General features: G+C 42.4%; 1 protein-coding gene across 5 annotated transcripts in view; it reads left to right on the top strand.

Moving 5' to 3' along the window:
• The window catches only part of prkar1b (protein kinase, cAMP-dependent, regulatory, type I, beta), a 73,806-nt gene that overhangs the window by 43,497 nt on the left and 14,809 nt on the right, over nt 1-15,500 (top strand). For all 5 annotated transcript variants that reach the window (XM_028599379.1, XM_028599384.1, XM_028599382.1 and 2 more), the window contains 3 exons: nt 5,543-5,604; nt 9,979-10,025; nt 13,765-13,923. In XM_028599379.1, coding sequence (XP_028455180.1) covers nt 5,543-5,604; nt 9,979-10,025; nt 13,765-13,923 — 268 coding nt within the window. The remainder of the gene's footprint in view (nt 1-5,542; nt 5,605-9,978; nt 10,026-13,764; nt 13,924-15,500) is intronic.

Genomic DNA, 15,500 nt, shown 5'->3' with positions numbered 1-15,500 from the left:
AAATGTACAGTAATTGTGTCCACACTATCGGAGCTCAGTGGGGTGAGTTGATTGTTCCATGTGAGTAATTGGCTGGTTGTGCTCAACTTTAAACTCTGGACATTAAACTGTACACCACTTAGTCAGCCTCATAAAGCTGTTTTCCATCTCACTGTGATATACCCATAATGAGTCACACAACAGGCTAGTAAACAATTCTGTTAACCTCCATCGTCAGTGAAAACCTAATTTATGTTTTCATGCGTTTTTGTGAGTTTGCTTGTGCTTAACACACTATGCTGACTAATCACAACTCTTCACCTGGCAGCCAAACAAAAAGCAGTAATGTTGTATGTGTTTTTCATAGCAACCTGCCACTTTAGTTCAAGTTGTTGAGAATGTGCACAGTGCAGTCCTCCAAGAGCTTTCCAGGTAGACTACAGTAAGTATGCAGCATAGATCCTGTCTAACATTACCAAGTCACTCAGGTGTTGGGGTGCCCCACATGGCAGGACTCCCAAAAAGCATAAGATCAACCACAATTCCATCTCATGGCTTACTCATTATTACATTGGCAACTAAGATGTGCATGATGGTTAAAAGATTATCATGTAAATAAAAGATGGCACCTTTTAACCTTTTACAGGTGAATATTTGAATATGATTCTGCCCTTTGCCAGATGATTGTATCTAGAGCTGCATGGATGAATCGATTATTTGTCAACTATTAAATTAATCGGCAACTTTTTAAAGATAATTTTTTGGGGCTTTTATTTGAGAGGATAGCTGAAGACAGGAAAGGGGGCAAAGTGAGGGGGAATGATATGCAGCAAAGGGTTATGGGTTAGACTTGAACCCGGGCCGCTGGGGTAAGGACTGAGCCTTGGTACATGGGGTGCACGTTCAACCAGGTGAGCTAATCATGCCCCATATGGCAACTATTTTGATAATCGATTAATTGGTTTGAGTCATTTTTTTAATGAAAAATAGCCAAAACAAATCTCTAATTCCAGCTTCTTAAATGTTTTATAATTTAACTTTTAGAGTTTCTTCATTCCTGTATGACAGTAAACTGAATACCTTTGAGTTGTGGACAAAACAAGACATTTGAGGACGCCGTCTTGGGCTTGGACATTTTACAGACCAAACAAGTAATCAATTAATCAAGAAAATAATCAACAGATCTATCTACAATGAAAGTAATCGTTAGTCGCAGCCCTAATTGTAACCTCAAATGATGTACAGTTGATCCCTGTAGGGACTGTTGTTGCTCTACTGCATCTACAGGGAGATCAGAGTCAGGCAGCTGTTTTGGTGTCCATTTTTTATTAAACTTTGGCTTTCCAGGTGAAGGATCACCATGTTATTCTGTTGCCTTTGTTAGCATATAAAACTTACACATACATTTATTATACAAATTCAAGGGTACATTTGGTGTCCTCAGGACAGTACTTGTATCATGGAATTTTGGAGGCTTGCAAAACAAAGAGTATTGTTCTGATTTGCCACAATCAGCAATCTGAATTACTATCAACTGTGGTAGTGAAAATTAATCCTTCAAGCACTTATGGCATTAACGCTATGCCAGCCAAACCAGTGGCACATCGCTGCCAAGCACAACTTGGAGAGCTGGGAAGTTCCCGTATGCGGTGCAATTGTTGATTGTTTTGGTTATTGTAAAACGTCTTCCCATAGACGATTGAGCATTCAGGATTGGTTCCTTATTAAGGGCTTGTGTAACTCAAAATGCTGCGGCCCATTATGTAACACAAATACATGCTGTTAAAGATCCCCTTGGCGTTAATGGAATAATGGTGGTGCTGTGTGTTGAGGTAGTAGTGTAAGAAATAAGACGTCTGCTGCCGAACAAATAAACAGCTGTGATGTAGAAGAGATTAAGAGGAGGGAGGGAAGAGGTGAGCAAGAAAGGTAGCCAACGCCAACTCGGAAGAACAACAAGCAATCGAGCTACAACAAGCAGGCCTGATTTTATTTCATTAATGACTGAAATCCCCCAAGCTAACCACATTTTTATGGGTGTTTGAGAACAATAATAGGCTGTTGCTGCGTTGTTGTGTGCATGTGTGTAAGAGAGAGTGAAGTCACACATAAGCTTTTCCATTCATTCTCGCACAAACACACATATATGCTTGTAAAGCTTGCAACCTGACGTGGCAGCTACGTTTTCGTGTGGCTTGGTTAATCTGACTACAAAAAGCACAGTTTCATAAGCAGCACAGCCGAATGCAATTCACGGCGCTACATAAATGTTTCTCTTCTCTCTAATTGTATCCATTTTGATGTTAACTCTACCCATGACTACATCTTTTGGTCTCATCACTGCCATGAAAGTGTCATAATTTCCTGCGCTACAAACAGACACATATACGTAACGGGCAATGCACTACACATCAACATGTGATGTCATCTGGACAGGGTGTGTGTACACAGGGGGGCAGATTGTAAGAATTTCAAATAAGATCGAAACGATGTCAGCAAGGATAGTATTAAAACAATTGGGCATTTACATGGATGCATTTTTTTAGTGTTCTTGCATGCAGGGGAAGTATCTCCACATATCTCAACCATAACACAAGCCTTGTCTCCCTCCCTAGGGTGGAGGTGAACTTCCTAGCCCCCTCAGAGTATGCAGGGTCCCTCTCTCTCTTTCTCTCTTTCTGTCTGTCTCTGTCAGAACAGCAGCTCCATTGTTGGTATGTGTGTGTGTGTGTGGGGGGGGGTGCTCTGCCTTTACATAAGGTCAGAGGGGCTACAGGTAGCAGAAAGGACACGATTAATCACTTCATCTGGGACAGGCAGGGAGGGGGCGATAGACCGAGAGATGAGAGAAATAGGTGGGGCAGCGAGAGAATTTGAGGGAAGAAAGAGGTAATTGAGAGGGGAGAGGAAGAGAAAAAGTGATTGAGAACAGACAGGGAGGAAGTGAGGGGATGAAGAAAGGGAAAGAGAGACAGGTAGAGACGAGGGGAAGTAATTACCTGCATAAGTGTCTTTGTTGAGCTCAGCGATGCATTCAGCGAGAGGCATGGCATGGAAAGAGAGAGGTGGTCAAGGGTAATTACCTAACCGCAGGTTTGCTTGCCTTTGATCCTCTCGCCATGACTGTGCGTCTCAGGCTCGAGCATCCTACTTAGCTGCGTGATGCATCATCATCAACAGCACCACCACCAAGAAAGAGCTCATACCAAAGCACAACCTATCTTGAGTTAGATGGCATTGAAATATATATCTTTTTTAAAGATTATGTTTTGGGGGCTTTTTTCCCCTTTATTACATAGAGACAGTGGATAGACAGGGAAGGTGGGAGAGAGATGGGAGATGACACGCAGCAAAGGGCCGCAGGTCGGATTTGAACCCGGGCCTCTGCGAAAGCCTCAGCCTACATGGGGCGCGCGGTCTTACTGGGTGAGCTAGAGGTCACCCCAAAAAGAAATCATTTTAACACAATTCACGTATGTGCCAATATTCCCTTGGTATTTTTACTCTATTTCTATGTTGAATAGGTCTTCCCTGATGATTTTTCATTTTTGCTAAGGTCATTTTTTTCATAGACCGCACATTATTAGTTATACGTGACCAGCTCCCTGAATTAACAGACTCCATGCTGAGACCACCTGTGGTCACAGATGTGAGGAGAGTTGAGGGCACACACAGATGTTGCCCTGACTAATCACCATCAAAGCGGGTGAGTTTGTGTGTCATATGAGAGTGCCAGTATGCGTGTTTTCATTGAAAATGCCTGTGCTTAAATACTGTATGTTGTTGTACTTACAAGTGTGTGAAATGCACAACTGCATGTATGGGTTGCACGCATAGAACCACATGCATATATGGAGGTTGTAGAGTACCTAAAGTGTGTCCGTGCATCTTTTAGCCCAGGCTTTTGCACTTCAAAGAGAAAGTGTGTTTTTTGAACACGAGTGTGAGTGAGTCACTGACCAGCTGCATTGCAAAGGGCCTACCTGTGGGTGTATTTGGCCCAAATCCACTTACTTAAGTCTGCTTTTTATTCAGTGTCACATAAACAAATACCAGCAAGCTCCACTCACTTCCAAACCACTCAATAACATCCTCAGATCTCCCCAACATCTGTTGACCTGCAGTTCCTTTTACCGGGCAGGAACACTTTTATGTCGGTAGTGTTCAGCAATAGGTGTGTTTGGCTGTGTAAGCTGTGTAGTGTAGTGCACTGTCATGAGCACAGACATCCTCCACACCTACACATTATTTTGTACAAACCTGTGTGTTTTCATAGGCAATATACTGTATACTCAGATGTAGACACGCCGGTGCAAACACACACACACAACCACACACACACACGCATGCACGCACGCACACACACACACACACACACACACACACACACACACACACACACACACACACACACACACACACACACACACACACACACACACACACATTCAAGAACCTGCTCAAACTTGCCCCACATTCACTCAACAGGTCTTATATGTCTGTTATATGCCTGACCCTCTTATTGTTTTTTTTCTATATTTTCTATAAGACGGGTGGTATGCGACTGATTAGATAGATAAATATACCCTGAAGGTGAGAGAGGGGCAGAGAGGAGGAGAGGAAGGATACAAAGTTTTCTCTTGTCCGAACACATCTCAGCAGTGGAACTTTAATCTGCTGAGGCTTCATGCATTTAAACGGCCCGATTAGGAACAGTCTAAAAGGCGCTTTCCCTGCCAGGCTGAAACAGAAATTAAGTGCTTAGGCACAGCCATCATTTAGTATGTTTTCTCAGCGCCTCTTTCAAAAGATACTCTCAGAGATACTGGCTTTGATCATGTGTTGAAACAACACAGAGTTGTATTCCAGCCTATGTGCAGTACTAATAAGATGTAAAGATGCAGAGCCAGTGGCTGAAGATTTGCAATTTGATGATAATAAGCTCTTATATTTGGCACTTACATTTAACAAAGTTCAGTCTAAACACCAGTAGTAATAGATAAGTAGTTATGAGGTCACTGTCAAAAAAAACAACCAAAAAACTGTTGAATTTATGTTTTTTGAGCCTGATAATGAACATAACTGCTGGGTTTGTTGGACTAAAATGCACTTGATCTTATTGGCATAATTATGTTTGTTGGTTATGATGGTTTTAACTGAATATAGTGGGTGTTTGTTTGGATGTGGAAGATGATGAAGAAATCGGTTGTGCACACATTCAGGCATGCGTTTTGTACATATGTGTGTGTGTGTGTTGGGGTCATCCAGTTTTCAGAGTTCAGAATTTTCTCAGGCCTGTCTCTTTGCATATGCTACTAGTTGAAAGAGTTGATATAGTGGTGATGGCTGCCCTGTCTTTCCCATCATGCTGCCCTTCTACATAACAAATTCTCGTGTGTGTGTGGGCGCGCGTGCGTGTGTGTGTGTGCGTACGTTTGTGTGTGTGTGTGTGTGTGTGTGAAATGAATCAGAAGAACTGTGGGGTAATTCAAAATACTAGCAGGTATGCTGGTAATAACTTTGTTCTCTCTCCCTCTTTCCTTCTCTCTTCCTCCTCCTCCAGTGACATATTTGATGCCATGTTCCCAGTCACCCACATCGCGGGGGAAACAGTCATCCAGCAAGGTAAGTGTAACTGTTTTGTTTAGATTAATTCATGGAATCAATGATGTGTAACCTGTGGAGCTGGTATGTTAGTAATGTTGAAAGTTGTTTCAATTTCTGCACATTTGCTCTAAATATTTAATTCGCTGTTGTTGACAAAATTGCCAAAGTTGCCAAAGTTGCAATTTTGTCTCAAAATTCCAACAACTTACTTTGTACTGCCTCATTTAAATGAGCTAACTATCTGTTTGTGCTTCTCCTCTCACCAGCGCACCATGCACTGGCCACCAAAATACCATGCAGATGGGCGAAGCAAATTCCAAAGTCGGAAAAATACTAAGCGCTTGTTGTTGCGTCGCTATAAAAAAAATAGAACCTTTAATCTAAACTTCATCTATTACACTGCCTCTCCCGTTCATTTTGTCCTACCACTCCCTTTTTCCCTCCCTTTTCCTCTCTTTGTCCCACTCATACATTCCCTCAGTCTGCACCAGATGTCAGGTCCCTCTCTTCTGCCTAACCACAGTCGTCAAAGCCTTCACTCTAGACATCTCTGGAGTTTGAAGGAACACAGAACTTAGCAGAGCCAGGCTGTATTTTTCCAGTACCCCCCCACCCCCCACTCAAACTCTTATCAAACACAGACACAGACACATATTCAAAACACTGAAAACACACATTCTCACAGACAAATGCCCACTTTTAGATAATACCGTGTCCACACCTGCATTAAATCACCTAGGTTACACTTGTGGAGCATGCCATGCAAACACACACACACACACACACACACACACACACACACACACACACACACACACAGACAGACATAAAGTAAAGGATACCCTCTCGCTCTATCACTCCCACCTACTCTAAGACAGCTTCCAGGGGTAAATCAGTCCTAATTTGGTGATAATAAGTCTAGCTAACTTTGCAGGGCCCCCAGTCCCAGACAGCCCATTGTTATATACACTATAGAGTGTGGTATATAGTATATACAGCGCTGATGTCATTGCTAATGTCTGGACTACTGTACAGCTTAAAAGAAAAAAAAACACCCCTTCTACTGGCCCATCACACACTATTTAGACACAGCTAGGAGTTATTGACTCTGTGGCCCAAGGGGTATATAAACAAAATGAAAATGTACTATCATAACATGCAAAATGGAGTATAGAGATATTTTAATTGTAATCTATTGTCTAAAGTAATATATCAAGTTAATTTCCTCAACTATTTTTCTGACAAATATCCAATTTTGCACTTACTGTATAAGCAATTAGTTATTGGTTCTAGAAGGAAATTCCAAAATTAAATCAGTTTTGAAAGATGGAAATGTTTAGCTTAATGATGCACAGAATTGTGGATACAAAACACCTTAGAGGTCGAGGATGTAACCCACGTTTTCCTTTTGAGCAAAGCCAAAGAACCTTAACAGTGTTAACATCAATTATCTTGTGTTGAAACGAGGTGTGTGTGTCTATGTGTGTGTGCATGTTCTTGTCAAATATTTGCCTGCACTCTCAGGCACAGGGGGATTGGAAGTGTGCTGAACAAAGACCTGATAAAAGACAGGAAGAGTAGAAGAAAAGAAAGACAGAGCGAGAGGGAATTGAAAGAGAAATAGATGAGATGAAAGAAAGAAAATGAGTAAGCTAAAAGAGGACCAGGTTGCAGTGTGTGTGTGTGTGTGTGTGTGTGTGTGTGTGTGTGTGTGCGCGTGTGTGAGGTCTCCACTGGGACAGACCATCAGACAAGGAGCATTTTGTGTGACAAATAGAGCTGTATGATTAACAGCACTCTCCGCTCAGTATTAATTAGCCGTGTGAACTCCTGTGAACTTTACACACAGGGCGCTCTCAGCTTTTCAAATCTTCAGGTGAACATACACACAAGAACACATAGACACACACACACACACACACACACACACACACACACACACACACACACACACACACACACACACACACACACACACACACACACACACAGTCATACACACCCTCACAAAATGCATACACATGCATACTTGTGTCATGTATACTCATGCATCATCACCCACTACAGTCTGAATTGCATTTGTGTCCTGTTGTAAGAGGTAGCTGCAGGGTGAGCTTCACAGTGCTCTCGTATGTGGCTCTGAGTCCTTTTTCATTATTTACCCTGAGCCCCATGTAACGGATACCATAATTAAAGGAACACCTCACCATTTTTCTGCCTTATCTCCAGACTAGATGCTTTTAGTAGACATCAACCAACCAGATCCCATGGCTCGCTACAAGGGTCATGCCCCTGTCAATGATACAACAGAGATCCAGCCAGCAAAGCGGACAACATTTTTGAGTTTCCAATCATGCACATTTATAACTCAGCAAGTACTTGAAGCAGACCTAGCTAGTGAGAGACAGAGGAAACAACAAACAAGTAAACATAATGTCGGCTGGAGCCAATGAAGCTGATACAGTATACAGTATTATTCTTACTAAAATTGTAGCCTGCTAACTGCTGCTTTTCCCCTCTATCTTTTCTGCTGGTGCAACCTTGGGGCCAACCTTAAAGGAATGGACCAAATCACCGTAACGTCGCGCTAACACAACAATCGCTTCCGTTTAGACAAATGGCAGTTTATGTGAATTGCGGAGATATTTGAAATCAGCAAACTTGTTTATTTCTGTATTTTAAGACGTAACTATAATGTTTAAAGATATATAATTAAAAATGGAGGTCCGACCTATCTTACGTTTCTGCTGTGCTTATTTTCTGTACTGTTTTGCTTTGCTAGTGTCTTTGATAAACCAAATCTAGTATTACAAAAAAGCGACATCTAACCGCCAGTCGGACTGACAGCTAGTTTAGGTGGTGTCATTTTCTTTAGTCTGTGGCACAACAGGTAAATTAGGTCTCCAACCTAACATTAGTGAACGTGTTGACATCAAACATGCATGTAGTTAAGATGAGAGTATATCCAGTTGTTCCCCGTCCCTGTTTTCTCAGCACCGTTAAATTGTATTTACGGGACGCGTAAATCCACTCTGGCCAAGTTTGACAATTTTTCTGTTATAATCGACAATTCCATAGTTCCTCCCACCCCCCAAGTGAAGAGCCTAGGTGTCATCCTCAACAGCAAACTATCCTTTAATCAATCAATCCATCAATAATCTTACTTGGTCAGCTTACTCCCACCTGCGTACCACCATCTATCTCCCCCCATCTCTCACACCTATCAGCACCGCCATCCTTGTCAATTCCCCGGTCAACTCCCATATACAGTAGATAACTGTAACTCTCTGCTCTCTGGTCTCCCTCACAAGATTCTCCATAAACTCCAACTGGTCCAGAACTCAGCTGCCTGGATCATCACCAGAACCCCCTCCATAGATCACATCACCGCTGTCCTTCCACAACTCCACTGGCTCCCTATCAAATATCAATTGACTATAAGATTTTCCTTCTCACTTTCAATGCCCTCCACAACTTCGCACCTCCGTACCTTTCTGACCTCCTTCACACCTACACACCCTCCCGGACCCTTCGATCTTAGTCCAACATGCTCAACACACCTCCTGCCCACTTAGCAACCATGGGGTCTAGAGCCTACAGTCGTACAGCACCCCGTCCCATTAGTAAACTCTCTCCCTACCTTCAAATCACAGCTCAAAACACATTTTTTTAGAACACCAAGTTGTCAATTTTTGTGGCGTGTAATGAGCCTCATTTTCTGTCTGGTGAAAAAGAAACATAGATCTCAATTGGACTACTGGAATACTTATAGGAAATGTGTGCCTGTATGTAGCAATGTCATGAACAGAATAAATAAAGCTGATGTCTGTAGTTGCATACTATGAATTCCTCTGTACTTTATATTGTACTGAGGTGGTGTCAGTCTTCATGGTGAGGCACCTCTGTTTAAGAGTTTCCTCTATTAAAACTTATAACTGCTGCTTGCTGGCGAGAGCGCTATTTCGCAGAGATATTGACAGGCCCAGTAAAATATGCATTCTGGAGGAGGCATCTGGGTCTGCCCTGAAGCTTTTAGAGACCCAAAGAAAAATGATAGCAAGACAAGAAATCCAACAGTATTTATTTAATAAGGCGAAGGGATGTAGGTTGAAGAAAATGTGTTCTTGTGTGTTCATGCAAAAATTTCAGGATCTTTTTGGGTCCCCCAGTTTACAGAAAGTGGGTTTGTCAAACACAAGTGTTTGACAAATGATTTTAATCTCTTAATGCACCCATTTAGGTTTAATGGTTTTAAAATCCTCCTTTGAGAACTTAAGCAGGAGGTGGAAGTAACAGGAAGTGGAAGCTTTCCTGTTGGCACCAGGTACGTTTCTTGCTTATTTTTGTGCTCTCTCACAAACTCCTGTGTTTCTCCTTGTCTCTCCCCTCCAGGCGATGAAGGAGACAACTTCTATGTGATTGACCAAGGTGAAGTGGACGTAAGTGGCCGACACAGAGACACAAACACTAATTTCTCTTGAGAGTAATTTCTTTCATTATAAGTTAAATTGACGAAAGCAAACCATTATAAATAAAGGGGATTCCGGTATGCAGTGTGCCAGTATGAGCATTAATTCACCTGTTTTCAAGGGTAGGCCATAAGAAGGGTTTTTGACTCAGAGGTAAAAACCCAGCCTTCTCTACTCACGTTGAGACAATGTTTCCCTAATAACAATGAACAGGTTGTATTGGATTGCCCCCATGTTTTGTTCCCTTCATAGTTGGGTTCCACTCCGATGGCAATCTGAACATGGCGCTGGAAAGCACTGTGAAAGCAGCCAAACTAAGAACTTAAAAAGTTCTTAAAAAGAACTCTTTTGTCTTAGTGAGCCTGACGCAGAGAGATACAGTTAAGTGGAAAGATAAAACAGGACTTGACGGAAATTTAAACAGGAAGTGACCTTATTGGCTTACAGCTGTGAGCAGACACAGAGGGTAAGAGGAGAGAGGCAGGGTGGCAAGCTTGACCAAGCGTGCCCACCTGAGAGACAGACATAAGGAAGTTTATAAATACTCTGATGGTGCCTTGATAGAAAGACTACATAACAACTAACTCCTACTGTTGACTTCCATTGTTTTAGGTGATGTCTGGTCAGATGTGATTAGATAAGTTATATGGCACATTTCTACATTTCTGGTGAACTGGTGAATGGCCAAGATTGTTTTCTACAGAAGCGTAGGTGTGTGTATATCCATTCCCATATTTAGACGAGGCACAAGATAGGAGTGTGAAGCGGCTGGGATGAGGATCAGCACCTCTAAATCTGAGGCCATGGTTCTCAGCAGGAAACCGATGGAGTGCCTACTCCAGGTAGGGAATGAGTCCTTACCCCAAGTGAAGGTGTTCATATACCTTGGGGTCTTGTTCACAAGTGAGAGGACAATGGAGCGGGAGATTGGTCGGCGAATCGGCGCCGCGGGGGGAGGTATTACATTCAATTTATTGCACCGTTGTGATGAAAAGAGAGCTGAGCCAGAAGGCAAAGCTCTCGATCTACCGGTCAATATTCGTTCCTACACTCACCTATGGTCATGACGGCTGGGTCATGACCGAAAGATCGAGATCCAGGGTACAAGCGGCCGAAATGGGTTTCCTGAGGAGGGTGGCTGGCGTCTCCCTTAGAGAGGAGGAACTCCTGCTGCTTTGCGTCGAAAGGAGCCAGTTGAGGTGGTTTGGGCGTCTGGTTAGGATGCCCCCTGTAACAGCTTTTCCTTTTACCACACATTGGTCTGTACAACTCTCTCTAAGCTGTGTAACCTTAACTGGGGCCGGAAGTTCGGGAAATTTTGTTGCTTCCAGTAGCAACATATCCTAGGCTCATATTTGATATTTGCGCTCTTTTTCTTATTTTTCTCATAATATTATCTTCATATTATTTATATTAGATTAACAGTTCTGCCCTGCTCTGGGCTGGGACTTCAACCTTCTTCTGTCTGCCAACAGTGAATCTAAGACATCTGCTCCAACAGCCAGGATCCTATCATTCTGCACCCAAGATGGGGGAAGACACCTATCCTTGGCCTCGCCCATTTGCTTATCTGTGTCTCCGTCACCTCTCCCTACAATCCACCACTCTTTCTCTGCAGACAGCTGCTGCCTCCCAGCCACAGCTCAGGCTCTGAACTACTTACAGCTCAGTCCCGAGGTTATTAAAGTGTGGAGATGTCTCTCATTAGACAGGGGTGTAAATCTGCTGGCATCCCATAAACTCCCTGAAAGCTGACAACCACTGCCACTGATGTAAACACCCCTCCATGTCTGCACACAAATGTATTCACTTACAGACATTGGCCTGCATTTATATGTGTGCACCCACAAAGGAAATGAAAGCTTTCATTCCAAAATGCAATTTGTAATTAAATAATGAGTATCTGGTAACACTTTACTTTAAGTCCCCCTATTTAGCATATATAAGCAGTATCCAGATATTTAATGACACACTATACACACTATAATGCAACTGTAAGCCAATATAAGTGCTTTTTTAATAAACTATAACTCCTCCTGTGGGAACCCATCACTGTTGACTGGTGATTATAAATGACAATATAGTATTACACACTTGCAATTGTATAAAATACATCTTCATAGAAGAAGTTATATTTGTGCACAAATGCTCACTTTAAAATATCCTTATGTCTGCTTACAACTACATTATAGTGTGTTATAAACCATTTATTAAAGGTTTATATACTGTATATATACTGCTAATAAATACTAAAGATTAGGTATTAGGGAGTATCTTTTAATCACAGCTGATTATATCTGACATTTCGTGAGCAATGCTTTTAAGATAACTTCACTTAAGTACTTTTACCTTAATGCAAGCAATTATGCTATTATTAAAATTAAATAGACAAATAGACAACAAATAAAGAAAGCCCTCTCTCACACACACTTAGGCAGCCCATTGGCATGCACAGAGAAACACACTCCAAGTAACTACAAACAGATATACACAGCAACACTGCCTGCTCATCCACCTTCCAGAATGTTTGATTTGTTGCTTCTTAATTACCACAAGGCACACACAGCTGTAGATTTTCGTATGTTGAAAATTCAGTGACAGCTGTGACACAGCATAGGTCTTGGTTCAAGACTTGAATTGTTTCATTATGAACTCCAGTTTACCTTACGCATAGTGCTGACTCGATAAAGTGCAAGTGTTTCCAATTTCAGTCCTTACAGTCTGTACCACCTATTCTGCAAGTTCTTGCATACTTGTTCCAGTTAGGACGTCATGCTGATTGACAGTGTGTGTAAAACCTTAATGGGATCAGATATACAACAACGAAGACAGAACAAAGACTTGCAGGTCGGGAGATACTTTAGGACTAGAACGGGAAACTGTACAGTGAAAAAAAATACTATTACCTGTACTGTATGCTCTGATGTAGCACTTTCGTGAACACTCATATGATTGTTCTTCTAAGCTTGACGTAACCGTAGCCAGCACTATGCGTCTCTTTGAAGCCACCCCACTTTATAGTGAAGGATGAGTCCCCTGAGGTCTACTATGAGCCTTGGATAATGGCTTGCAACAATTCTGGCAATTCACAGCCACCGGAGGGATAAACCCTCCCTCCCTCCCTCTCCTTTCTCTCTGTGTTATTAAGTCAACAAGATAGTGGATAGTGTGTCGACAGGTGAAACCGTAACATCCCCAGAGACAGCCTGAATGAGTCTCAATGAGGTCGTATTGTCTGTAGAGCTATAGTGGCTGGCCTAAATAGAGCTCTGCATGTGTGTGTGTGTGCATGTAGGTGAACAAGCATGTGAGTGCCTATACGGAGTAGACTTACAAAGTCTACCATGGGTTTCTGTTCTCCATCACTCCAAAATCAAAGGGAAGGTCCTAAAAAGACAGGGCAGAGGAAATTAAAGGGATGGATGGAGAGATAGGAGGGATATAGGGCCTTTTAGAGGGTCTCATTTGAGGGCTTAGTGAGGATCAAATGCTCAGGGACAAGACCTAGTGAGCATATCAAACTGCCCAAAAACTTTGGGGAGTGAGAAGGGGAGAAGAAGGATTGGGGAAGGTGTCTTATGACGGGTAGAGACAAATAAAAATGAAATTCTTCACACAAACTACCCAGCAATGATTGACATTATTCAGAAGCATTTAAGCCTAAGATGTAACACTCTCTCCATCACTCTGTTTCTTGTTCTGTCTGCAGGTGTATGTGAACGGGGAGTGGGTGACCAGTATTGGAGAAGGTGGTAGTTTTGGAGAGCTGGCCCTGATCTATGGGACTCCAAGAGCTGCCACCGTCAAGGCCAAGACTGATCTCAAACTGTGGGGCATTGACCGAGACAGCTACCGGCGCATCCTCATGGTATGAACGTCAGAATACACTTTGAGTTAGGTTCAAGCTTGCTTCACATACTATTGCACAGGCTCCGTTGCAACCTGGTTGGGTGGCCATTGCTTAAAGTTTAAATTAAAGGTGCCCTGTGGAGTTATGTTTACATTCAGGTTCTCAACATAACTCACTGTATGTATCCTTGAGCGCTAACAAACATGATGAATATAGTATGTCCTTCCTCATAAAACATTTGTAAAGCCATTTTTTTTGCAGTCTTCTTCTTCCCTGTCTTTGCTGGTGCATTACAGCTTATCTTGACTGTCAGCTCCACCTGTAAATCTGTGACATAGGGTAAAACCATTGGCAGGAATTTATATCATAAACAACACAGAGGCCCACTCATTGAAAAACAGCCCATAGCAGGTCAAAAACTCCACAGGGAACCTTTTAATTCTGCTGCTACTAAATGTTTGAAAGGTAAAGGATGTGTTATTAAAATGAAGGTGAATGATGCGCACCTTGTCTTGTAACGCACTCACAAACACATCCACATTGAGCAGGCTGCAATGAGACCAGTCCACCTGCCTGGAAGCAAAAATTAAAAGAAGTAGCAGCCACATCAGTGTCGCCACCTACAGGCATATAAAGTAGTATTGTGTCACATTAATCTCCAGTGGATGTTGAATACTCAAATAGAAATACAATGTATCTTGTATCTTTAATAGGTGTTATCTTTTCAAGAATGTGTGTTGTTTTGGAGTATTTCAGCATCAGACGAGTAAGATTCCTTCTTCCGTCTCTGAAGTACCCACACACACACACACACACACACACACACACACACACACACACACACACACACACACACACACACACACACACACACACACACAATGATACAAATGTACTGTAGTAGACTCTCTACACTCTTATCTTTTGTGGTCCTTCAATTGCAATATTTTCTCCCTCTCAACCACTTAAGACTCCTTAAAACACTTATAAAACAGTTATACTCAAAACACACACACACACACACACACACACACACACACACACACACACACACACACACACACACACACACACACACACACACACACACACACAAACACACACCACCTCCACCTCCGGGTGTATCCTCCCCTTTTAATGTCTCTGTAGATCTGTTGCTCAATGAATAAAGGGGGAAAAAGAGAGGGCTGTGGAGGGGAGAGAGGGTCACCCTTAATGCTTCCACACACACTTCCAGCTCCAGGAGCTTATCTAGCAGGAATGTCTAAATATTTAAAATGGAAACACACACATTTCTGTGTGCTGTTAGAATGACTAATTGCTGTCTCCGTGCCCAACTTAATACTTCATCAAATGTTCCTCACGCCTTACTCCAGGTAAATTAGATTAGCCTCCAATTAACCTTACAAACACTTGTGTGCATCTAAGCCTTCATCAGCAGTGGATATTCTGCTCTGTGTCAAACAGTTTGAAGCCACAGAGATGGAAGAAGGTTTGTGTTTGGACCTTTCAGCTCAATGTAAAGTTGGCACTGGCCTGCCCAGCACTCAAGTCACCTTGCACATAGTTTAACTGAGGGCACAGTCTGCCCTGGC

This window comes from Perca flavescens, chromosome 15 (genome assembly GCF_004354835.1).
Source record: "Perca flavescens isolate YP-PL-M2 chromosome 15, PFLA_1.0, whole genome shotgun sequence".
NCBI lineage: Eukaryota > Metazoa > Chordata > Actinopteri > Perciformes > Percidae > Perca > Perca flavescens.
The sequence above is the reverse complement of the archived record's forward strand: the minus strand, read 5'-3'. Positions and strand labels throughout refer to the sequence as shown.